The 26,899-nt window shown below is 45.0% G+C and overlaps 1 protein-coding gene across 4 annotated transcripts in view; it reads left to right on the forward strand.

Annotated features, from left to right (window-relative positions):
- LOC110528470 (bifunctional heparan sulfate N-deacetylase/N-sulfotransferase 2) overlaps nucleotides 1–26,899 on the forward strand; it is a 174,852-nt gene that overhangs the window by 134,470 nt on the left and 13,483 nt on the right. For all 4 annotated transcript variants that reach the window (XM_036984309.2, XM_036984320.2, XM_036984301.2 and 1 more), the window contains 2 exons: nucleotides 15,887–15,938; nucleotides 18,284–20,029. In XM_036984309.2, the coding sequence (XP_036840204.1) occupies nucleotides 19,007–20,029 (1,023 nt within the window). In that variant the 5' untranslated portion in view covers nucleotides 15,887–15,938; nucleotides 18,284–19,006. The remainder of the gene's footprint in view (nucleotides 1–15,886; nucleotides 15,939–18,283; nucleotides 20,030–26,899) is intronic.

A 26,899-nucleotide genomic window follows, 5' to 3' on the forward strand; every position in this document is an offset into this window, starting at 1 on the left:
AGTCTCAGGTCTTTTGCAGACTCCATCAGGTTTTCTTCCAGAATGGTCCTGTATTTGGTTCCGTCCATCTTCCCATCAATTGTAACCATCTTCCCTGTCCCTGCTGAAGAAAAGCAGGCCCAAACCATGATGCTGCCACCACGATGTTTGACAGTGGGTATGGTGTGTTCAGGGTGATGAGCTGTGTTGCTTTTACGCCAAACATAACGTTTTGCATTGTTGCCAAAAAGTTCAATTTTGGTTTCATCTGACCAGAGCACCTTCTTCCACATGTTTGGTGTGTCTCCCAGGTGGCTTGTGGCAAACTTTAAACGACACTTTATATGGATATCTTTAAGAAATGGCTTTCTTCTTGCCACTCTTCCATAAAGGCCAGATTTGTGCAATATACGACTGACTGATTGTTGTCCTATGGACAGAGTCTCCCACCTCAGCTGTAGATCTCTGCAGTTCATCCAGAGTGATCATGGGCCTCTTGGCTGCATCTCTGATCAGTCTTCTCCTTGTATGAGCTGAAAGTTTAGAGGGACGGCCAGGTCTTGGTAGATTTGCAGTGGTCTGATACTCCTTCCATTTCAATATTATCGCTTGCACAGGGCTCCTTGGGATGTTTAAAGCTTGGGAAATCTTTTTGTATCCAAATCCGGCTTTAAACTTCTTCACAACAGTATCTCGGACCTGCCTGGTGTGTTCCTTGTTCTTCATGATGCTCTCTGCGCTTTTAACGGACCTCTGAGACTATCACAGTGCAGGTGCATTTATACGGAGACTTGATTACACACAGGTGGATTGTATTTATCATCATTAGTCATTTAGGTCAACATTGGATCATTCAGAGATCCTCACTGAACTTCTGGAGAGAGTTTGCTGCACTGAAAGTAAAGGGGGCTGAATAATTTTGCACGCCCAATTTTTCAGTTTTTGATTTGTTAAAAAAGTTTGAAATATCCAATAAATGTCGTTCCACTTCATTCCACTTTGTCCCACTTGTTGTTGATTCTTCACAAAAAAATACAGTTTTATATCTTTATGTTTGAAGCCTGAAATGTGGCAAAAGGTCGCAAAGTTCAAGGGGGCCGAATACTTTCGCAAGGCACTGTACATTTGACTGGTCATACTTATCGGTCTATAGGTTAATTTGCATAATTTAGTGGAATTAAATTGGCCCGTGTACAGTATATTAGTTTTTTAGGTCCGTCTTATTCATCACACGAATAGCTTACAGCATCTCATACAGCAAATGCATAGGCAACGGAAGGCAGGCTTCGTCAGCGCATCACACACCACTTTGCAATGAGCTGTATGCATTTTGAAAACATATACTTCATTGTTTTAAACTTGTATGTTTTACATGTCTTGCCTTGCTTCAAAGTAGCCGAGCCAAAATCAGACCATATCTGTGGAGGCAATTATTTTAGTTGTTAGTTGTTGCATATTAGATCTCCCCTCTTCCTATATTTAGAACTGATATTTTCATCTGTTACATGAAACTGCCCTCATGTGCAGGGATCTTTTCTCAACTGTTTTCCTGCTAATTGCATTATGGAACGAACATTAGCGTGTAGCCTACTGCCAGATGCACATTGCTGCGCTTGTCATTTGAATAAATAATATTTTGATACTAAGCTACGTGAAATTTCCTAACTTTAAAACCATGACCAGCGAGAGACTGTCAAAGAATACAGTAACGCGCTTCTGTTTTTAGGAGTGTTCATGTTGAAATTTCTTAAAGCACTGTCAACACTGTTTTTATTCAATACTTTTACAATCCATCACGCTTGCTTCTCCCTACATCCACTTGTGCTACAACCAGCACCGCAGCTGAAATGAATGAGTTGCCAGTAACCAATCGTATCGATAGGCCAGTGTTTTTAAAATTATTATTAGTGTCTCTTTTATATCGAGGAATAGTTCACTTTCTTTGGTCATAGGAACAACAATGTGAATTTGTGCGTGAGGCAGAAATAATGTGGTGCAACTCGAGTGTGGCCATCAGGTGGAAGACAGTGTCCCCCCCCTCTGGTCAGTCTCAGCAGAGGGAGGGAAAGAGCAGGGACTTTGTGACCTGTGTAGGCTATTTATATTCTGTGTGTCTCTCTCTCTCTCTCTCTCTCTCTTTCTCTTTCTCTCTTTCTCTTTTTCTCTCTTTCTCTCTTTCTCTCTTTCTCTCTTTCTCTCTTTCTCTCTTTCTCTCTTTCTCTCTTTCTCTCTTTCTCTCTTTCTCTCTTTCTCTCTCTCTCTCTCTCTCTCTCTCTCTCTCTCTCTCTCTCTCTCTCTCTCTCTTTCTCTCTTTCTCTCTTTCTCTCTTTCTCTCTTTCTCTGTCTCTCTCTGTCTCTCTCTCTCTGTTTTCATTTTGCATTCTCTAGTTCTATGTCTCTCCCAGTTGACTCTGCTCTGTGGTGCTGTTTGAAGCAGCCACCTGAGCGGAGAAGCACAAAAGCAGCTCTCCTGTGTGGTCCCCCTCTCAGCACTACTGTGTGTGTGTGTGTGTGTGCACAAGCTGTGTGTGTCACTATGTGTGTGCGTTGCTATGTGTGAGCGCTGTAAGTGTTTTGTGTTTGAGCGCTGTGGGCGAGCGAGATGTGTGTGAGCGCTGTGCGTGTGCCAAGAGGAAGGTCTTGAACCCTCGCAGCCCCCCAACTCTGAGAGCTAATTAAGGGATGTTTCCTGCGCCCTGTCTGCTCGGCCCTCTGAATGAGCCTGTTCCTCTATGCACACCTACATACTACCTGGTGTCTCTCTGGCTGCTCTGCTCACTGGCCTTCAGCTAGAGCCACACAGCTTCTCACCATCACTCATCCTTAGCTACATACACCCCATGAACAAAAACACTCTTACAGATTAAGGCCCCATAGCAAATCAGCTTCTGTTTGTGTGTGCATGTGCGTGCATCTTCAGTGCATGTGGATTCCTCTTTTTGTCTTTTTGTGTGTGACCCCCGGGTCTGTGCATGTGGGGTCCTCCGGGACGTTTTGTGTGCACGGTGGAATTGATTTGGGAATGAATTGAGAATGCTGGCAAGAGGCTGGGGAACGAAAGAGGAGAAAGGGAGGCCCTCTAATAAAAGATGGTGAGGGAGAAACAGAAAAGATAGCCTGGGAGAAATTGTTCCAAATACATTTTAATTGGTAAGAAGGGAATCCCTTATTTTGGGAGTTGGAGTGGGAGTGCCTCAAACCTATTCAAAGAAAGAAAAGGCTAGCGACACAAACACTTTTACTACACTCACACATACCAACCAGTTATATGGAGCCTCAGCGATTGATTGGCCAGCTGTGAAAGACCATTCTTGCGTCCTGTGCATGGAGGCGAGAGGGAGCTGTGAGTCATGAACAGTGTGAGGACTCCATAGGGGGGAGGGGGGTGTAAATGTGTGTCAGCGGGGGTGGTTGGGGATGGTAGCACTTCTCGCCTTCCTAGGGGTACGAGTCATAGGAAGGGAGTGGGTGTACTGTACGGTACACTTGCCTGAACAGAGAAAGAGCCGGTGTAAATAGTCTGTTTTCTTTGTGGACCTCTAATAGCGCTGGGCCTCAGGAAGCAGTGTGTGACTGTCCCCGACCAATTAAAAAGCTCCCAAACACCTCTCTGAGCGGAGTCGTGTGGCAGGAGCAAGAGGTGATCGATTTATCTGTAAGGTGTTGAGGTCGCTGGACCGTATCTCTGCCCCCAGAGCCCCCCGAGACACTGTCCTCTACTGTAGCGCCTCCCTCACTCTTCTCCCTTTTCTCACTTTCTGCCTTTCGGGCGCATTCAGGCAGAGTTTTTGTATCCGTCTGCAACGGATTGAGTCCATTGTTTTACTAAGGAAGTCACATGTTGACAGACGTCTCTCTGTCTACTATTTTAACGTGTCTCTTTTGCACTGTCGGTTACATTTCGGGATATTATTTTTGATGATATATCGTATTGTTTTGACTATCGCAATATTTTTGCTCTAGTTGGTGGTACCTGCACCAAAACTCCAGTAGTTGTCCTCCATAGCTTTTCCTACATCTTTTTAAATAGGGAGCCAATATGCTTTAGCCACTTTTATTTACATGACTGATCAAAACTATTTTTCTCGTGGCTCTCTCTTGTCCTTCTGCAGCAGACATATGGTGAGCAATATGTTTGGAATATCGAATCGCAATAAAATTGCAGTATCGAATCGAAATCGTGAGAATCGCAATATATACAGTGGGGCAAAAAAGTATTCACTATTTTTCTGTAAGTCTTCACAAGGTTTTCACACACTGTTGCTGGTATTTTGGCCCATTCCTCCATGCAGATCTCCTCTAGAGCAGTGATGTTTTGGGGCTGTTGCTGGGCAACACGGACTTTCAACTCCCTCCAAAGATTTTCTATGGGGTTGAGATCTGGAGACTGGCTAGGCCACTCCAGGACCTCGAAATGCTTCTTACGAAGCCACTCCTTCGTTGCCTGGGCGGTGTGTTTGGGATCATTGTCATGCTGAAAGACCCAGCCACGTTTCATCTTCAATGCCCTTGCTGATGGAGGTTTTCACTCAAAATCTCACGATACTTGGCCCCATTCATTCTTTCCTTTACACGGATCAGTCGTCCTGGTCCCTTTGCAGAAAAACAGCCCCAAAGCATGATGTTTCCACCCCCATGCTTCACAGTAGGTATGGTGTTCTTTGGATGCAACTCAGCATTTTTTGTCCTCCAAACACGACGAGTTGAGTTTTTACCAAAAAGTTATATTTTTGTTTCATCTGACCATATGACATTCTCCCAATCTTCTTCTGGATCATCCAAATGCTCTCTAGCAAACTTCAGACGGGCCTGGACATGTACTGGCTTAAGCAGGGGGACACGTCTGGCACTGCAGGATTTTGAGTCCCTGGCGGCGTGGTGTGTTACTGATGGTAGGCTTTGTTACTTTGGTCCCAGCTCTCTGCAGGTCATTCACTAGGTGGCACTAGGCGTGGTTCTGGGATTTTTGCTCACCGTTCTTGTAATAATTTTGACCCCATGGGGTGAGATCTTGCGTGGAGCCCGAGATCGAGGGAGATTATCAGTGGTCTTGTATGTCTTCCATTTCCTAATAATTGCTCCCACAGTTGATTTCTTCAAACCAAGCTGCTTACCTATTGCAGATTGTCTTCCCAGCCTGGTGCAGGTCTACAATTTTGTTTCTGGTGTCCTTTGACAGCTCTTTGGTCTTGGCCATAGTGGCGTTTGGCGTGTGACTGTTTGTTTGAGGTTGTGGACAGGTCTTTTATACTGATAAGTTCAAACAGGTGCCATTAATACAGGTAACGAGTGGAGGACAGAGGAGCCTCTTAAATAATAAGTTACAGGTCTGTGAGAGCCAGAAATCTTGCTTGTTTGTAGGTGACCAAATACTTATTTTCCACCATAATTTGCAAATAAATTCATAAAAATTCCTACAATGTGATTTTCAGGATTTTTTTTCTCTCATTTTGTCTGTCATAGTTGAAGTGTACCTATGATGAAAATTACAGGCCTCTCATCTTTTTAAGTGGCAGAACTTGCACAATTGGTGGCTGACTAAATACTTTTTTGCCCCACTGTATCTTATCGGCACCTAAGTATCGTGAGGTCCCTGGCAATTCCCAGCTCTACTTTACATTGTCGGGCCTTTGTCCTCCCCTCTCAGTGATCTGGACACTCTAACCTCTCTGTTATCCCTTCCTAGGGGAGAGGGGATGTGGTCCCAAAGGGTTGGCCACTGTGTGTTGCTGCAGATGCTAATGCCATTTCACTAGTGTCAGTCTGTACACTCTCACAGGCAGCCATAGACCCCTAGACACATCCTAGGTTGCCTTTGGTGTCTGTGGGGTAAACGGCTCATAGATCTGCGTACCTAAGAGGAACTTCTACCCAGAAATTCGACCTCCTAAGTCAGTAGACAAGCTCCACCCCCCAACCAATGTGTCTTAAATGCAGAAAACATTGAGGGGGACCGAATGAAAGGAAGCAGCAGAAGAGAAGTGGTCAGAGGTGACGATACAGTAGTAAGTGGACAGAGCGGGATTGAGTGGGAAGCAGCCTGAGATGTGTGGCCAATAGAGAACAGTCCCGTCCAAGCAGAGCTCTGCTGGCTGCTGTTAAGCCTGCAGCCATTGATTAAGACCGCTAATCAGATGAATGAGATGAAGGCGTTGAGGAGGACAAGCTGAATCTAATGCTGTGGGTGAGATGAGATGAAGATGCCGTGTTCTGCTTTGGCCCCCCCAGGAGGTAGCGTGTGCATGTCTCGTGTGAGATCCCAGGGTGACATCCGAGACAGTCTGCCACAGCCTGAGAGCAACATCGCCCATGCTATACCACGGTATACACAGCACGGTATCTTCAAACACACTACGCTCACACTAAATGCTAACTATTCTAACGTCAGTTCACACACAGTACAGAAACTGATTATTATCATCATGATAATGCACAGACTACAGCACATACTTCAACACATCCAGGACACAGACTACAGTACATACTTCAACACATCCAGGACACAGACTACAGTACATACTTCAACACATCCAGGACACAGGCACACTTGTGTAACCCGATCATGCAATTATCCACACAATGCAAGCATATTACAATGCACCAATAGTCATAACACACACACACACTGTCTGGCTATGTGTTCTGGAGTAGAAGGCAGGGCTAGGAAGAGGAGGTTGAGTCAGACAGCAGTGCTGAGGCAGGCGGGTACGTAGGGGACAGCGGGGTGCCCTGTAACCCTGTGCTCTGGAGCAGCCAAAGGCAACCTATCGATCCAGCCGCATACTGGGACCAGTGGACCAAGTCGAGAGGGGCCTGGAAGTGTGACCGCTGACCGCCACTCTACCCCCCACCCTCCTGGCCGTCCCAGGGGCTTGGTGGGGGTTGCTGGGGGGGGGTTAGGGGTCAGGCCCTCCCTCCTCTAGCAGTCCTAAATTACTCTGTAGCCCTGCTCATCTGGGTCACTGCTTCCCACACTGGAAGGGAACTGGGAACACAGTGTACAATACTATTCCCTCAAGACTGTAGCCTCTCAGCTTCTACATGCACTCACTCATGCAGACATAGACAGCGGTAGATCTAGAGACACACAGAGATTTAATTGCATTGGCAGGAAGAGCCTGTTTTATTCACTCTGACTATTGATGTATAGTGAGCTTGGGAGATGGAGGGGGAACGAGAGGCACACAGCTGCTCTCTGAAATACACAAATGTAGAACACACCTGGGACATGAACAGTATGCATATTTACACACACTCACTCACTCACTCACTCACTCACTCACTCATTCATTCATACTGTATACACACACACTCCCAACAGGCGCACTTCAGAACACCACACGCACACGCTGACACAGTGTTGACCCGGCCGCTTTCCCGTTTGGATTATAGCCTTGGCCTGCTCTCTGAGACCACACTGCTTCCTCAGTACTGACTGCCAGACAAAGACGGACACACTGCAACCAGGGCGTCCTTCTCACCACTATGCCAAGGCCAATGGCAATGCCCACAACCTTACGTTTTATCTTCAACCAAACCCCAGTGACTATACATGAGGCTTTATCTACTCATCTCCTGCATAAGGTCATTTCGTTTATTTCCTCCTTGATTCCCATTTTGGCTTCCACTGCGTTATTATTGTCGAGGAGATGAAATGGGCTATTTATGATTAGTGTGGTGGTAGTAGTAGTAGTAGTCGTTTTTGAAGGTCGGTGATTACATTGCTCTCTGTATGCACAGTTGATTCAGCCCTAATCCAGTTTCTCCCAGAGCGTGTTTGCTGGAGGACGTTTTTGAAAACGTGGCAGCAGAGGGCCCAGCCACAAGTCAGGGTCAGGGATGTCATTAAAACGCGACTCCTGCCAGACAGGTGGTCATGTTAACCCCCTCCCTTTCAAATGTTGATATACTCACGCACATTCGCGTTTGTGTGTACACACACAGTGGGTGGCCTTGTGTGGCTCCTCCACCGGCCGTGCAGATGCAGGGGTTTATTATATAAACACCCAATGGCGTTGCGTGTGGGAATGGAACGCGGCAGCGGTAGAAGCAACACAGCAGAATCCTATAGAATAACAATACCACACACTCCCTGTGTTTAACTGCTGGGATTCCCTGAGCCTAATTCTTAACAAATGTGCTTTCTCAGCTGGCGCTTGTATTGGTTCAATCCAATTACTGTATATATGAATGGACAAAGCCATCGATCACGTGGCACCATTCTTCCCTATGTTAAGACTCAATAGCGCATTGAAGCCAAGTGAAGTCAGTTAAGATGGCGTTTCACGGAGACATAACATGCTCAGTTCGAGCTACTCTAGGAAGTAGCGTTGCAGGCTAGCTCAGTGCTGGCCAACAACTACTGCTCTCCCTCTCCTACAGACCATCCACAGGTCTCTACCCACTCAGACACAACCAACGCTGCTGCTAAAATGATTATTGATTAGATGTGTTACTCCATTCCACTGCTGTCATTGATAATTGATTTTTATTGCCATTACTAGTATATCTATTTATCCTGCTACTGGTCATTAGCACTGTTTACAATGTATATATTACCATTACTATATTACTGCTACCAGTAACTTTTCAGCCCAGTTTACATGCATATCCTTCTACCAGTCACTTTTTTTTTTTATCTATAAAGACACCGACCTCAAGGATCCTGTTTTCGGCTTACAATGTCTGCAGTACTGCGGACAGCCTTGAACTTTCATGGCTTCAATGAGAGGGGGCAGTCATTCTCCCCTGGTTCAATCTCCCCCTCATCACTCCGGGGCTGCTCTCTCCCTGCCAGGTTAAATATACTCCTGATTCCCCCTCCCCCCTCCACTGTTTCCTCCTTATCTCCAGCCGACTGCCCTTGTTTGCATGGCATCCCTCCATGGAGAGATTACCGGGGCCCCATGGTTTTGACGTAGCGCACCGGGTAACAGTGTAAATATTGTGACATGTTTTTCCCCCAAGCCGACCGGCACGTCAAGGCTACCACCTGTGGGCCCGCTGCGACGCTCTCTTTCTCCTCTGTCAGAACGCCAGTGCTCCACTGTGCCGCAACGGATGGCCTGCCTAATGAAGTGCCATCTTTAATCTTTAAATATTTATTCTGCTTTAATGAGGGAGATATTCTTTGAATATTTTTCACTCTGGAGGTTCTCCTCTGAGGGAACGAGCAGTCTTTGTGTGTCCTCTCTTCCCCTCAACCTAGACCCTGGTTTCAGACTTAATGTAGATATTTTTAGCCGTCCATCTGACTAACAAAGCCATGCCCGTCGATGCTGTGTGTTTGCATTGCTTTCCAGGAACTGTCAAGCTATTACGTTAAATAACAGGACAGAGAGACAGTTTCTTACATGAATTTCCTAGTCAAAGATAATCAAGTGAAACTAAGTCACCATACATGGAAAGACCTCAACAAAAGCTTACTCCTCTTCTGCTTCCCTTCTATGAAAAGAGCTTCCTCATCTGTCTGTTTCCGTCTGCCTGTCTATCAGGCTGAAATGGGAAATGAATTTGACTATAACAGTTTTGTCTCACACAGCAGTCCGTGTTATGATCTAGTCATAAATCCAGTGGAGCGTTGTTAGTCAGGAAGTGATAATGATCCGAGTGTTGGAGCGTTGTGCAGGCAGTTCAGTTAGTGGCTTTTCAACTATCATTTCCTTTAGATGATGACCTTGGCTGTTTTTATTACCGTGCTCTCATTGTGAATATATTGTAGTTGAACATTAGCTGAGGTTTATGGTCAGTTCATTTACAAGTGATAGGTACTCCTTTTTATTTTTTTTAAGCTACCAGGGATGACCACTTTTTTACATTCATGGACTTTGTAGCACCCTTGGGGCAGGTTTCCCAGACACAGATTAAGCCTTGATCTAAAAAGCATGCTCAATGGAAAATCTCTATTGCAATTGTCCTTTAGTACAGGACCAGGTATAAACTGTATCTGAAAGCCGTCCCAGTTTTAACGTCCCTAAGTTTAAACGATCATCTACTACCATCGACTCCTTGCCTGGCCTCTAGTTAAGAAAAGATATCTACAGTGGTTAAAGCCAGACAACAAACTCCATGGCAACGAAGGAGAAAACAACTGATATTTCTTAGAAAATATACCCAGTGAAAAGCGGGGTTTATCTTAGTCCAGAACACTCCATTGAGGTATAGTGCTGAGTGATTAACCTACAATGACTTTTTTTTTAAACAGCTGATTGACCAAATGTTGGTTCACTTATTATAATTGTACTTTGTTCGTCTTTCTTCTGAGCTCAATAAGCAGCAGATTCGTTGGAGATATATCAAATCAAGCCTGAACTGTGCGATGTAGTAGGGATTTGTAGTTTCCAACAGGCCAATATTCCACACAGTTTAGCCCAGAAAACGTGGTAATTAACTACAATGACCGTAATCCATTGCAAGCCTACTTGTCCAGTCTGTGTTTCTTTTATGCCTGCTATGTAAAAGAGACAGAAGTGATTTGATTGTTGGTATTCAGCAGTCATGAAAGTATGTCTTATTTACTTGAAAGAACTACTAAAATAGTGACTTTGTCAGACAGCATAGGCAGCAGCTCTAGAAATGACTTGGAATTAAATCATGAAGTCAATAAATAATTTAATATCCACAACTGAAATATTTGATTAAAGTAAAGTAATGAATGATTGTTAATAAGTGATAAGCAGTAATGGGCAGGCACTACCTTCATGGGACTTTTATGAATTGTTTTATTCTGTGTTACAGCATTCAACCCACATAATGCATAGAGCATTTAAACGGCCACAACCAGTAGAAATCCATTTTTTCGACCTGAAAGACAATGGCCAGATCTTACCCAGATCTCAACATTACAACAGCTGGTATAGGCAGGGTTTAGAGTCAGGAAAACGTCAACCCTCAACATTACAACAGCTGGTATAGGCAGGGTTTAGAGTCAGGAAAACGTCAACCCTCAACATTACAACAGCTGGTATAGGCAGGGTTTAGAGTCAGGAAAACGTCAACCCTCAACATTACAACAGCTGGTATAGGCAGGGTTTAGCGGAGACTCCTCCTCTCTCTGCTAGTCTTTCTGAAATGATTTTCCCCTGGCATAGCATGCTAGCTAGTTACACTAACAGCTGTCAGTCAGTGTCCTATTTGTTGTTATTTCTCTGCTACACGTGGAAATCACCACAACAAACATTGGGCGGCAGCGTAGCCTAGTGGTTAGAGCGTTTGACAAGTAACCGAAAGGTTGCAAGATCGAATCCCCGAGCTGACAAGGTACAAATCTGTCGTTCTGCACCCCCCACTGTTCCTAGGCTGTCATTGAAAATAAGAATAGGTTTTTTACTGACTTGCCTCATAAAAAAAAAAATCCCACCCAAATTCCTAAATATTAGCAGTCTTCGAGGTGTAACCTAAATGAGAATGTCTGCTCTTGGACAGGAATTACTCAAATAGGTGCAGCAACTTCCTCTGAGGTGGGCCTTTTTAATGGAAAATAATTAATACAATCGTAAACGGGGATTCTGTTTTTAATAAACGAACCGAAACCAAACTGACCTCAAAAAAAGCGCTAATCGCTCAGCACTACTGTGGTATGAGGTCCATCTACCCTAGAATTAATTAATTATCAGCTACACAAACACTCACAGATTTCACTGTACACTGGGAGAAACTGACAGATCTGTTGCTCTTGTCTTTGCTGAACAACCTTGTTCCGAGATCACTAGTCAGCAAGGAACAAACGTGCGGAGAAATACAAAAGACCCTTCTGCCTGCTTGTTTCCTGTTGGGTGACAGCGCTGCTCAGTCTACCCGGTGTGCTGTTCTGTTGCAACCCCTTGGGGGTACGTATGGAGGGAGAGAAGAGGGGCCATTGCCTCACGGAATTTAATGGTCAGCATTCCGCTGCTTGGGCTTTTCGCTGCGTGACCCCCGGGGTCTGAACAGAGGAGGGTTGAAGAGTGCGAGAACTTCATGTTTTCCTTTCTTCCCTTTGTTCCATCTGCTTTTTTGGTTCAGAAAGCAAACACAGCGGTTGTCGCCCCTCTTGGTATTCCAGTAGACGGACAAGCATCTGATCAACTCAACAGGCTTCTGGATCCAATCGACCAGCTTGGAAGTCCGTACTTTTGGCAGGGTGAATTACACACACATATACAGTTTCTCTCAATGAAGCTGACTCGATTCGTACAAGTAGCGTAAGATTTAGAATGGAGATAATTTAAGCTAAACATTAATGTTCACCTATCCAGTCAAATTAGTTAATTGTTTAATCCAGAGTTTCCAAGAGCAGCAGCCTCCCACCAACACTTCCTGTTGCACTCAGTCTTGCCATTGGTCCTCACATAATGCAGTTTGAGGCTTAGCGCTTCTGACCTTTCTCTGTTAGAACTGCTCTCTACACCCTATAGTCGCTGTAAGTGTTGGAGAGGTCATAGTTCAGACTGACCATAAGGTAGCACACCTGTGGGTGAATGAGTAAGTGACCCCTGGGGCCAAAGCAACAGTCACCTGCCTCTCTCTCCTGTTGCCATCAAAGGAGCCCAGTCACTGTGTTACTGCTGCTGGTCTCCCCCTGCTGGTGGGTTCCTGCACTGTATATACTGGCATGGTAGGATGAAGTTGCCTTTCCAGACAAGGTCAGCATTGCATTTTCCCCCAGATAGTTAAAGTTATGATTGGGGGTAGGGTAAACTGATCCTAGACCTGTACCTTAGGTCCTGGGTGGAATGTGAGGCACCAGCAGAAACAACAGCCTTCTACCAGCCCTCTGGTATACCATAGCCTCGGGTCAGGGTTCAGTCGAGTGGAGTGGACAGGATGCATGCTGGTCCTTAAGAGGTGAATAAACCCGAGCCCTATTCATTATCATGCAATCTTGCAGCATTCTTAAACCCTTTCTTTCTGATAAGCTCAGTTATCGTCAGATCTGTAATTCCCTCTGCCCTCTGCTTCCCTGTGGTATCTCTCCTCCTCTAGAAGCACATGGCTCCAGCATTTCCAAATATAGACTAAAGAAAATATAATAATTTAACTAACAGTTAATAACAGGGGATCTGTCTGGCAACTGTCTTGTTTGGTCTGTAATGCTCTCTGTGATTGAAGTATTATCAGGGACTTTCCAACCCGGGAACCCATCTGGTCCTGTGATAGAGGTCGTCTGATTCCCCTCATTTCCTCTCTTTATCTACATGCCATTTTATATACTGTAGCTTCTATAGTCAGGCTGGAGCCAAATGAAGGAGAGGATTTGAGAGAGAAAGGCTTACCTTTCTTTCAGGGAAAAATCTGTATCTGGGATTTATGTTCCAGATGGGCGCTTGTTTAGGAAGAGGTTGTTAAAAAAAATATATATATATTCCCAATATACTCTCTTGTTCGCTCTTTTACACACACACACACACACACACACACACACACACACACACACAGAGTGTACAAAACATTAAGAACACCTTCGTAATATTGAGTTGCATCCCATCTTTTGACCTCAGAACAGCCTCAATTAGATTGTCAATACAGATTATCGGAGGACAAAAAAAGCCGATACCGATTAATCGGCCGATTATTATATATATTTTTTTATAAATATTTGTAATAATGACAATTACAGCAATACTGAATGAACACTTATTTTAACTTAATATAATACATAAATACAAATAAATTTAGTCTCAAATAAATTGTTTAAATAATGAGAAAGTAAAAGTGCAGTATGTGTAAAAAAAAGCTAACGTTTGAGTTCCTTGCTCGGAACATGAGAACATATGAAAGCTGGTGGTTCCTTTTAACACTTCAAGATTCCCAGTTAATAAGTTGTAGGTTGTAGTTATTGTAGGACTATTTCTCTCAATACCATTTGTATTTCATATACCTTTGACTATTGGATATTCTTATAGGCACTATAGTATTGCCAGCCTAGTCATAAAGTCATAAACAGCGCTGTGCCTCAAGCATTGTGAAAAGCTGCTGGCAAACGGAGGAAAGTGCAGTTTGAATTCATGCTTACGAGCCTGCTGCTGCCTACCACCGCTCAGTTAGACTGCTCTATCAAACATCAAATCATAGACTTAAGTATAATATAATAAACACACAGAAATACGAGCCTTAGGTTATTAATAATGTCAAATCTGGAAACTATAATTTCGAAAAAAAAGAATATATATATATATATATATTTTAGTGAAATATGGAACCTTTCCGTATTTATCTAATGGGTGGCATCCCTAAGTCTAGATACTGCTGTTACATTGCACAACCTTCAATGTTATGTCATAATTATGTAAAAATCTGGAAAATTAATTAAGGAAGAAATGGGCTTGACACAGTTCGCAACGAGCCAGGCGGCCCAAACTGCTGCGGCAGGGTAGCCTAGTGGTTAGAGCGTTGGACTAGTAACCGGAAGGTTGCAAGTTCAAATCCCCGAGCTGACAAGGTACAAATCTGTCGTTCTGCCCCTGAACAGGCAGTTAACCCACTGTTCCTAGGCCGTCATTGAAAATAAGAATTTGTTCTTAACTGACTTGCCTAGTTAAATAAATGCAAAATAAAATACCCTGACTCTGCTTACACTGAACGCAAGAGAAGTGACACAATTTCAGACACCGCATTGATTATATGCAGCGCAGGACAAGCTAGTTAAACTAGTAATATCAGCAACCATGTGTAGTTAACTAGTGATTATGTTAAGATCGATTGCTTCTTTTATATGCTAAGTTTAATGTTAGCTAGCACCTTACCTTGGCTCCTTGCTGCCTGCACTCGCATAACAGGTGGTCAGCCTGCCACACAGTCTCCTCGTGGATTGCAATATAATCGGCCATAATCTGTGTCCAAAAACACAGATGACCGATTGATATGAAAGCTTGAAATCGGCCCTAATTAATTGGCCATTCTGATTAATCGGTCGACCTCTAATGCCAGCCAATGTTGACTCCAATACTTAACACAAACCGGTGCGTCTGGCACCTACTGCCATAACTCGTTCAAAGGCACTTAAATATTTTGTCTTGTCCATTCACCCTCTGAATGGCACACATACATAATCCATGTCTCAAGGCTTCAAAATCCTTATCTAACCTGTCTCCTCCCCTTCATCTACACTGATTGAAGTGGATTTAACAAGGTGACATCAGTAAGGGATCATAGCTTTCACCTAGTCAATCGGTCATGGAAAGGGCAGGTGTTCCTAATGTTTTGTACACTGTGTATGTGCACACACCTTAGAGAGAGAACCCTGCCCCCCCCCCCCCCCACCTGCAACCTGTGTGTGTGTGTCTGCTGATCCAGTCAGCATCAGGGCGGGAGTCTGTGGGATTCTCTCTCTCTGTAGTTTAGTCGTCCCTCCCCTGTGTAGCCAGACTGGCTTGGGGTGAGGAGGGCCTAACGCGGACAAAGCCTGCTCCTCCAGCTGTCAGCAGCCTGAGCATTTAGGCTTTATAAGCTGCTCAGGGCCATAGCCCCAGGGCCACTACTACTGACTACTGAGGAGAGACTTGGAGGGGAGCGGCCTATATAAACTATTACACAAAGAGAGGCAGGAGGAGAGGAGCTGGAAGCTCGATGAATTGGGTCGGCCTTGGTGTGAAATGGTCAGTGACCAGCTGACTTCCCTCTCCTCCACATCGTTGGGCTTAATCGTCCTGGCCCTGCTCTCGGGGCCGGTTTCTGTCTTAAATGTCAGCTGTAAAATCTGTCAGATTCACTGGGACTGGGAGCCCTGTGGGACTCAGGGGTTGTTTTCAGGGTCAAATACTCGGTCTCTTTCCATCTTGCTCTCTCTTACCCAAAGGCCATATGTGTGGAATGGGAGGATGCCTGGGCTCTAAGCAGATGTAGATAGTAGATAGCCTGTACACCCACTCTTTAGACGGGAAAATCTCAGCACTGCATTCACGTATTCTCTCTGCTCTCTCCCTCACAGGTCTCCCTGCCTGACCGACTCCGTCAGATAAGGCCGACACACCAGTTTTCAGGTGAGACCTCTCAGCTTCCTCCAGTCTTAACACCAGCTCAAACCTACCACCACTTCTATACATTGTTTACCCCCGGAGTCTCAGTCAAGTCTGTCCCAAGCCTTAGCCTAGTTGTTAAAAGCGACGCCCCCCCCCCCCCCCCACATCCTTCTCTCCTTACACCATTAGGGCTCTATTATTTAGCACAGCAATCTCTGCTCTGCTGAATCGCCTCCATCTTCACTTCTTTCCCCCCCTCTCCCTCTTCATCACACGATCATGTTTCCTTTTCCGCCCTTGTTTTTATAAATGGGTGCCTCTTGAAATGTAAACGAGTTATGCACACACAGCGGTCACCGCTATTGACATTTTTCACTAGATTGTTGCTGAAAAAAGATTGGAGTGGTCATTGCAGTTCAGAACGGGTTATGTGGCATGCTTGTATATCCGATACTGAAGCATTTCCTGTGGATTTCTAGATATCGACTCGCGTCACCCCTGTCGTTCGTACAGACCCAGCTGTTATACATTGCTTTTTATTTCTTAAAAATGTTTCCAGGTCTGACCACAACCGCTTCACCTAGAGCAATAGTAACAAAACTAAAACTAAACTTCAGAGTACAAGGTGACACTGACCCATTTTTCCTCCTCCCCACCCATCCACCTAGCTTCTGTACCCTTGTGGGAGGGGGTGGAGGACCCTGTGTGTTGTGATTTGTCTCCCAATGGCCCACATGTTGGAGTGGAAGGAGGTGAGACTTCTCCGGCTAAGAATAGAGAGTCCCCCCCCCCATATGTTCACAGAGGAAGTTGGATTTGCGGTGAGAGGGGAGGTCCACTCCAGGGCGCCACGTCTTTGAGTGGTTCTGGGGGGTTTGAGTGGAAGCACCATGAGAGTTCCTCACCTTTCTCTGTCCTTCCTAATGTTCTTGCTCATTTCTTTCTTTCTCACTCCTCATTGTCCATTCTGTGTTGTAGACTCTGTCTCTGTCTCTCTGTCGTCTGTCTGTCTGTGTGTTCATCTCCGTCTGTGTTTCTCTCTGTCAAGGTGCCTTTGCTAAAGCCGAGGCTTAGTTAGTACTTCTGAGAGAAAAATGATCCTTTAAGTGCTTGCCCAGGAAATGTAGCGTGGCGGCACGGTTGACATTGATCATGTCAGGGTAACTTTGATAGATCGCGGTATCCTGTTTATGATGCAGGGTGGTGAGCGTTTGTCTGGGCTTGGGACTCGATTTGTCCGTTTTTCTTCTTCTAACGAGCTGATATGGGCTGCTTGTTTTGCTCTTTGCATTTAACCACATATTTATATTTGCACTGTAGCGCCTTGTTGGTCTCCTCCAGTTCCCCCACAGTGATAAATGATCCAGCCAGCCTGCAGGGACTGAGACACTGTTTCAGTGCTGCTGTATCGTAGTCATAAAGCCACTGAGCTAGTCTCCTGACCTGGTCTGGTCCCAGAGGGCTCATTGGAATCAACCCAACCCACTGCAGGTGGAATGCATTGTCTTAATTCTCTAGTGGCTCCCATGTAAGGCAGGTCTTGTGCTGGAGATATTTCCCAGTTTACTAACACACTGACAGGGCACAGCTCTCACGGCATTGAGTTCCCTGACCCCCCCCCCCCCCATCCTCCGGCACTACCATTGCGCACCCTGCCTGCATCTGTGTTGGACTAGCAGCAATCGTAAACAAAATCTTAATTGCTCTGCAGCATTGGCCCACATTTGAGATCGTGTACCCCCAGCCACCCACACAGCCGTATAATCATTCACATTTAAGGTCAGAGTTTTCTTTCCACACCTGTAACGCTATATTTGAGGAGGACGGGAACACATGGAGGTTATGGTGAGGCTATTTTTGGTCTCTGTGAGGAAAAAGTGCTCATGACACATAGAGGGCTTTGGGGATGGCCTGGTTTTGAGTTGGGGGAGGGGACCTAATGGAAAAACCATAAGGCTGCAATCTTTAGGCCATATGGAAGCGTCATCAAGTTTGACCCTGCTGCATGGTTGTGTTGACTCGTTCTCTGTAGGGTGTGGGCCACTGTCAGCACAGAGACGCTGTGTACCCACAGGGAACAACTCAGTCTGACAGGCAGTTTCACCAGCAAGGTTTTATAGCTGCCTTTTGGTTTATGATGCTGTTAGCTGAGCGGTTTTGCAAACAAATAATTATTCTATGTCCAAGACAAATGTCAAGTGAACATTTATTTTTACTTTTAATAGAACTGTTGTCTCTGTTTATCTTCTATTTCTGTTTTGCGTCGTCATGAGACATTATCCTGAGGACTAATTTTGGTTACAAGAACATGGATTGTGATCTGACTGATCCTACTCTCTCTCTCTCTCTCTCTGCCCCTCCCTCAGGCGTGTTCCTCTCTGCCGCCTTCAAGATGAACAGGTTGGGCCTCCACAGGGGGCAGTGTTGAAGGCTGAGCCCCAGCCTGCCGAACCCCCAGCCGAGACTCTGCTGAACCCAACACACACGCACAGAAGGTCTGCCACACACACAACCTGAGAGCAGGAGCTACACCCCCATGATACAACCAGCATCTCCTGATAACGGCCGTGTTTACGTGTGTACGAGGGAGCTGTGTGGTGTTCAGTGACGGGGAAAGGAGAGAGGAGAGAAACTGCTGATCCGCCGAGAGGAGAGGAGGGGAGCGAGCGGAGGAGGAGGAGTGTGTGAGGAAAGCAGAGGGAGAAACCCAATCCTCTTAGGTAGCAGAGCTGAGAGCTGAGGACGGGCGTGCCTGGGAGCCAGAGAGAGAGGTAGGAGAGTGCAGAGGTAGAGGGAGCCCAGAGACCAGCCCAGGCTGAGTCGGAGCAGCCAGACAGGCAGCGCGTTGTGCATCCAAAGAGGTGGAAAGGCGAGCAGGGCCAAAGCCGGAAGGCGACTCATGGGCTATGGGGGCCACGGTGACCTAGCGTAAATGGCTATCCCTCAGCACAGCTTGGTGCCCGTGTCTGCTGCTCAACCCTCCCCCTCTCTCTCCTCCTGTGTCCCTGCCCGCTGCTGTGCCCCGTTGCTGTTCGTCCCTGGCGCTGCCTTCTGCTCTGCGCCGGCACTGCCCCTGTCGTGCTGCGGCCATGGTGGCCAGCCTATGGAAGCTGGTGCGGGGCGTCAGGCAACTGGAGCTCCATCGCCTCATCCTGGCACTCATTGTCTTCTGCCTTTTCTCTATGGCTTTCCTGGCCTATTACGTCAGCAACAGCCCCAAGATCAAGGAGGCCCCCCCGCTGCCCTTCAGTGACTGTCGGGGGGTGCCGGCGGCTGTGGGAGGTGGGCAGCAGGCGCCCCTCTTCCTGCCTCACTCGGGTCGGCTGCGCCAGGTGAAGGCCATGGACAACTCTCGTACGGACCCAGTGGTGCTGGTGTTTGTAGAGAGCATCTATTCTCAGCTGGGGCAGGAGATCGTAGCCATCCTGGAGTCCAGCCACTTTAGCTACCGCACCGAGATCGCCCCGGGGAAGGGAGACATGCCCACGCTAACGGAGCGCAACCGCGGACGCTACGCCCTGGTCATATACGAGAATTTGCTGAAGTATGTCAACCTGGACGCCTGGAACCGCGACCTGCTGGACAAGTACTGCATGGAGTACAGTGTAGGCATCATTGGTTTCTTCAAGGCCAACGAGAACTCGCTGCTCAGCGCCCAGCTTAAGGGCTTCCCTCTCTTCCTGCACTCACACCTGGGCCTGAGGGATTACCGAATCAACCACAACGCCCCACTGCTCTACATCACCAGACCCAACGAGGTGGAGCAGGGCCCCCTGCCCGGGGACGACTGGACCGTGTTCCAATCCAACCACTCCACCTATGAGCCTGTCCTCCTGGCCAGCACCAAGTCCTCTGATGCCCTGGCCCACCTGGGGCCGCTCAGTGCTATGCACGCCACCGTGGTCCAGGACCTGGGGCTCCACGACGGCATCCAGAGGGTCCTGTTTGGGAACAATCTGTCCTACTGGTTGCACAAGCTGGTGTTTGTGGACGCCATCGCCTACCTGACGGGCAAGCGGCTCTGCCTCTCGCTGGAGCGCCACCTGCTGGTGGACGTGGACGATATCTTCGTGGGCAAGGAGGGCACCCGCATGAAGGTGACCGACGTAGAGGTGGGTTCACTCTCTCTCTCTTTGTTTCTCTCACACTCTTCCTACTGTAGGTTCACTGTCATTGGTAATTAAAGCTTGTGTAAAGATGTATTATTAATGACGTAAAAAAAAACAAAGTAGGCGGATATTCCGAAGAGGACGATTATTCAGCCTGTTACCTTAACAAGTATAGATGTTTCTGTTAAAACAACCTTTGATTTACCACTTAGTTTTCAGGAAAGTGCTTCTTTCCTGCTCCTCTCAACATGGGACACATATTGATTTCCAATGTGATTCTCCGTAAGGTGTGTGACTTGTTTCTAAGGCAAGACCTAATAAAGGCTAACATTTATTAGGATGAATCTCAACAGGATCGGTGTCTTCTGCCATTAGCCTCTTAACTATTTTATCTGGTTGTTAGCCTGCTACTGTGTGTCATTGGCCTGATTTACTTGAGTTCAGTTCATGTTGAGAAAAACACCCCTGGATGACTTTAAGCCTTTTCCAGTCTTAACCAAAGCCTTATTTGAAGTGACAAAAACAGATTCGGAAGAGTCTCCAGTACGTCACAGCTCTCATAATGGCTTTTCTCTACCCTCTATAGCTGTTGAACACACTTAACCCGCGTCAGCAGTTTGCAATGCAGAAAAGTGTTGCCTGGAGGGCCACTCTGACAAATGCATCAAACTAAATGAACACAACTAATGGGAAATATTAGGAGGATTAATTAGGCTTTTGCACTGACAACAGGGATGCAGTTTGGAGAGTGATAGGGGGCGGGACAAGGGAGCGAACTTGTCGCTTCAGCAAGGGCTCCCACAAGTCAATCAGCCAGTTAATGAGCCTGTCATCAATTCAGCCTGACAAGGTTGGAACCAGGCGGTTGCATAAGTAAGGGCATATGGAGGGAGAAAAGTACTGTTGGCACTGCCACAGTGTTTAGTCATCACACCACCGATGAGACGTTTCGGGTTAATTGCTCCTGTGGAAATGATGACTAATAGGCCGTTTGACGTCTCAGGCAGCCGAGGCAGGTACATGCATGCTCTTGAGGCCGTAGCTTAACGGAGAAAACAACATTACATTACAGGTATATGGATTCATTGTGGAGCACAGAATAGAACAGCCGAGCTGGTGTAGTCAGAAGAATGGCCCATTGATTTTTTTTCTCACCTCAATCTTCTGAACAGAAGTGGTCTTCTCTGAAAGGAATTGGCCTGCTTGGTCTCTAGAGCATCAAGTCAATGGAACCACTTACCACTTTCTAATGTGTTAAAGATGCTGAAATGTATTTGATGACTTTTCAAATAACATTTCCACTCGGGCTGGGAATTGCCATGGACCTCACGATACGATATTTTCACAATACTTAAGTGGCAATACGATATGTATTGTGATTCTCACTATTCTACATGTATTGTGATTCTCACCCTTCTACGTGTATTGTGATTCTCACTCTTCAACGTGTATTGTGATTCTCACTCTTCTACGTGTATTGTGATTCTCACTCTTCTACGTGTATTGTGATTCTCACTCTTCTACGTGTATTGTGATTCTCACTATTCAACGTGTATTGTGATTCTCACTCTTCTACGTGTATTGTGATTCTCACTATTCAACGTGTATTGTGATTCTCACTCTTCTACGTGTATTGTGATTCTCACTCTTCTACATGTATTGTGATTCTCACTCTTCAACGTGTATTGTGATTCTCACTATTCTACGTGTATTGTGATTCTCACTATTCTACGTGTATTGTGATTCTCAATCTTCTACGTGTATTGTGATTCTCACTCTTCTACGTGTATTGTGATTCTCACTCTACGTGTATTGTGATTCTCACTCTTCTACGTGTATTGTGATTCTCACTCTTCTACGTGTATTGTGATTCTCACTCTTCTACGTGTATTGTGATTCTCACTCTTCTACGTGTATTGTGATTCTCACTCTTTAACGTGTATTGTGATTCTCACTCTTCTACGTGTATTGTGATTCTCACTCTTCTACGTGTATTGTGATTCTCACTATTCTACGTGTATTGTGATTCTCACTCTTCTACGTGTATTGTGATTCTCACTCTTCTACGTGTATTGTGATTCTCACTATTCTACATGTATTGTGATTCTCACTCTTTAACATGTATTGTGATTCTCACTATTCAACGTGTATTGTGATTCTCACTCTTCTACGTGTATTGTGATTCTCACTCTTCTACGTGTATTGTGATTCTCACTCTTTAACGTGTATTGTGATTCTCACTATTCAACGTGTATTGTGATTCTCACTATTCAACGTGTATTGTGATTCTCACTCTTCTACGTGTATTGTGATTCTCACTCTTCAACGTGTATTGTGATTCTCACTATTCTACGTGTATTGTGATTCTCACTATTCTACGTGTATTGTGATTCTCACTATTCTACGTGTATTGTGATTCTCACTATTCTACGTGTATTGTGATTCTCACTCTTCTACGTGTATTGTGATTCTCACTCTTCTACGTGTATTGTGATTCTCACTCTTCTACGTGTATTGTGATTCTCACTCTTCTACGTGTATTGTGATTCTCACTCTTCTACGTGTATTGTGATTCTCACTCTTCTACGTGTATTGTGATTCTCACTCTTCTACGTGTATTGTGATTCTCACTCTTTAACGTGTATTGTGATTCTCACTATTCAACGTGTATTGTGATTCTCACTATTCAACGTGTATTGTGATTCTCACTCTTCTACATGTATTGTGATTCTCACTCTTCAACGTGTATTGTGATTCTCACTATTCTACGTGTATTGTGATTCTCACTATTCTACGTGTATTGTGATTCTCACTATTCTACGTGTATTGTGATTCTCACTCTTCTACGTGTATTGTGATTCTTACTCTTCTACGTGTATTGTGATTCTCACTCTTCTACGTGTATTGTGATTCTCACTCTTCTACGTGTATTGTGATTCTCACTCTTCTACGTGTATTGTGATTCTCACTCTTCTACGTGTATTGTGATTCTCACTCTTCTACGTGTATTGTGATTCTCACTCTTCTACGTGTATTGTGATTCTCACTCTTCTACGTGTATTGTGATTCTCACTATTCTACGTGTATTGTGATTCTCACTCTTCTACGTGTATTGTGATTCTCACTCTTCTACGTGTATTGTGATTCTCACTATTCTACGTGTATTGTGATTCTCACTATTCTACGTGTATTGTGATTCTCACTATTCTACGTGTATTGTGATTCTCACTCTTCTACGTGTATTGTGATTCTCACTCTTCTACGTGTATTGTGATTCTCACTCTTCTACGTGTATTGTGATTCTCACTCTTCTACGTGTATTGTGATTCTCACTCTTCTACGTGTATTGTGATTCTCACTCTTCTACGTGTATTGTGATTCTCACTCTTCTACGTGTATTGTGATTCTCACTCTTTAACGTGTATTGTGATTCTCACTATTCAACGTGTATTGTGATTCTCACTATTCAACGTGTATTGTGATTCTCACTCTTCTACATGTATTGTGATTCTCACTCTTCAACGTGTATTGTGATTCTCACTATTCTACGTGTATTGTGATTCTCACTATTCTACGTGTATTGTGATTCTCACTATTCTACGTGTATTGTGATTCTCACTCTTCTACGTGTATTGTGATTCTTACTCTTCTACGTGTATTGTGATTCTCACTCTTCTACGTGTATTGTGATTCTCACTCTTCTACGTGTATTGTGATTCTCACTCTTCTACGTGTATTGTGATTCTCACTCTTCTACGTGTATTGTGATTCTCACTCTTCTACGTGTATTGTGATTCTCACTCTTCTACGTGTATTGTGATTCTCACTCTTCTACGTGTATTGTGATTCTCACTATTCTACGTGTATTGTGATTCTCACTCTTCTACGTGTATTGTGATTCTCACTCTTCTACGTGTATTGTGATTCTCACTCTTCTACGTGTATTGTGATTCTCACTCTTCTACGTGTATTGTGATTCTCACTATTCAACGTGTATTGTGATTCTCACTATTCAACGTGTATTGTGATTCTCACTCTTCTACGTGTATTGTGATTCTCACTCTTCTACGTGTATTGTGATTCTCACTCTTCTACGTGTATTTTGATTCTCACTCTTCTACGTGTATTGTGATTCTCACTCTTCTACGTGTATTGTGATTCTCACTATTCTACGTGTATTGTTTCTCACTATTCTACGTGTATTGTGATTCTCACTATTCTACGTGTATTGTGATTCGATACTGGGATGTTATTGTGATTTGATGTTCCAGACATATTGCTCACCATTTGTCTGCTGCAGAGAGACAGAAGAGAGCATGTTTTCATCAGTCATGTAAATAAGTGCTGAAAACATGTTGGCTCACTATTTAAAAAGAAGATGGGAAACAAGCTATAGGATGAAAAATAACAGCGTTTTAGCGCAGGTACAGCCGACTAGCGAAAGCCAACACTGCCTAGCAACAACAAAAAAATATATATTTTGAAAATTGTATATTGATCCGGACAGTTGTCTTGTGCAGCATTAAGATATTGCCATTTTGAAGTTAAATCACCTAAATTCTCTACTAAAGTGGATGTAAAAAGCTTGATAAACATGTATTGCTCTTTGGGGACCCTGTTAATCATCTGTAGTTCATTGCAACCAACCATGTTGATCCTATTAACATTTTGAGGTGTCACAAAGAGGTTGGTTAGAATTTTTCTTCCGCCTGCCCTGACGTGGTGTTAAACATTGTGGTCGTTGCCATGCAGGCTCAACTTTATTTACCGCAGTGTTGTCTAACTACCCCTACCACCTGGCCTCTGGTTGAGCAAAGCGGCTTTAATCACCTCAAGCAGTTGTGAGGCGAGTAACGGGGCACAAACAAGGCATGGCTAATGGACCACTAATCTTGTCTATTATTCTCACTCTGGGTGCAACCTCAGCACTGCACTGACTCTTAAGCACTAAAGCTGATTTACACACACACACACACACACACCACGCACATACATGCATAACCACGTTCACTTTTCTATGCTATGTTAGACACGGTTGACTCCTGCATCTCAGCTGTATTCTACTTGCTTGGTTGATGGTTGAATTTGGTTGGATGGGTACTCGGTCACCTCAGCATCTCAAACAGGCATTTCTAGATCTCTGTCCTTATGGTAAATGGCAGCTGCTGTTTGCAATTGACCATGTCCTTTCATCCTCCTCCTATAATGCAGGCCTGAGCCAGGTAGGAGTCCTGGACATGTTGACGGTCTAGGGCAGGGGTTCCCAAACCTTTTCCCTCTGGGGCCTCTCTTCCAGCATTTGGGGAACATCCCGCGCACCCCGCTGCACACGAGCGCACGTGCAACATCTATTTCTATGTGCACAAGCAACATCTATTTCTACGTGCACAAGCAACATCTATTTCTACGTGCACAAGCAACATCTATTTCTACGTGCACAAGCAACATATATTTCTATGTGCACAAACAACTTATATTTCTATGTGCACAAGCACTGTTTTTGACTAACTGTTACCACCCCTCTTGCGGGTTTAAAGCTTATTTCCTGCAATTGTACACATTTTGTAATGGGTTGCAAAGAAAATATAGCAGTTTTAAAGCAAATTGTCTTGCAATTCTATACATTTTGGCATGTCTAATGTGTAATCATGTGATATTTGAGTGACAAATAAATTACAACAATATCTAATAAAAAAAATTTAAAAAACATGGGTTAGTTGATCTGGACAAGTTATAAATAGCTCTCTAAGGTATGCAGTGACTGACAATGTGCCACCCAATTTCAAAATTGCACATTGTGCGTTCTGTCAACTTTCAAGAATCCGTTTAAAGCCTGACTGAGTTCCCCCCACAGTTTGGGAACCACTGGTCTAGGGTATGGTCAGTCAATTCCCAGAGGCTTCAGTCAGATCATCACTGCAGGTTAAGGCTTTTAAGCCAGCCTGGGCATTCACAATGTCCTTCGATTTGTTTCTAAAGACATGGGGAAATTCAAGGATATTGAGGTCAGTGATCTGTAGGCATTCATTTGATAAGGCAGTCGAAGAGGAAATACAAAGAGCTCTTCTCACCTCCTTGTCGGCTCTCTGTACTTGGCACAGACGGTGAAGATCAGTTGCCATGGTGACTAACCAGAGCCCCTGACCTACCCTTATGCCCCCACCCCTCTGTCTGTCTGCCCTTCTGCCTACCCCAGCCCTCCTTACTCTGACCCCTCTTTACCAGGCTGGCACAAAGGTCTGTGTGTCCCCACAGGACATCACCCAGGCATATGCTCCATACCACACCACCCTGTCCAGTAGCCTCTCTCCTCTCCTTTTTGAAAGACGATCGGTTGTTGTGGTGCAGACAGTTCAGTTACTGATCACCGCTTGTCATCAGACATGAAATATCGCTTGATCTGTCTGTGGGGACACATTTGTCTCTCCATCAGCAAACCTAAGGTCCCAGGCAGCCAATACTGAGACATGGATCATATTGCACAAACACACAGACCGCACAAACACACAGACCACACAGACACTCATCCTAATCGGCAAGAAAAACAAAGTGTGTGCACATGCTCAAGGACATCAGTCCCCTTTAAATAAGTCAGCGATTGTATCTCTTATCAGGTACAGCCGCTATCTCTCTCCCAGAGGTACAGTGCATAGCTCTGGGTTGATTTGTGGAGGCAGAGCAGCTATCTCTTTCCCCATTCTGTGATTTGTATATGGATGCTGCTGTAATCATCTGATATAGCTGATAAAGTGTGAAGGTTTGGGGAATTTGTTGAACAGGACTCTGTGGGTTTGCTTTGGAATCCCATTTCAGTCTGTACAATAACCCCAACATCTGCTCATTCTTTCACACTTGTGGCTACCTAGATATGTT

Source organism: Oncorhynchus mykiss, chromosome 1 (genome assembly GCF_057628025.1).
Source record: "Oncorhynchus mykiss isolate SJ-2025 chromosome 1, ASM5762802v1, whole genome shotgun sequence".
NCBI lineage: Eukaryota > Metazoa > Chordata > Actinopteri > Salmoniformes > Salmonidae > Oncorhynchus > Oncorhynchus mykiss.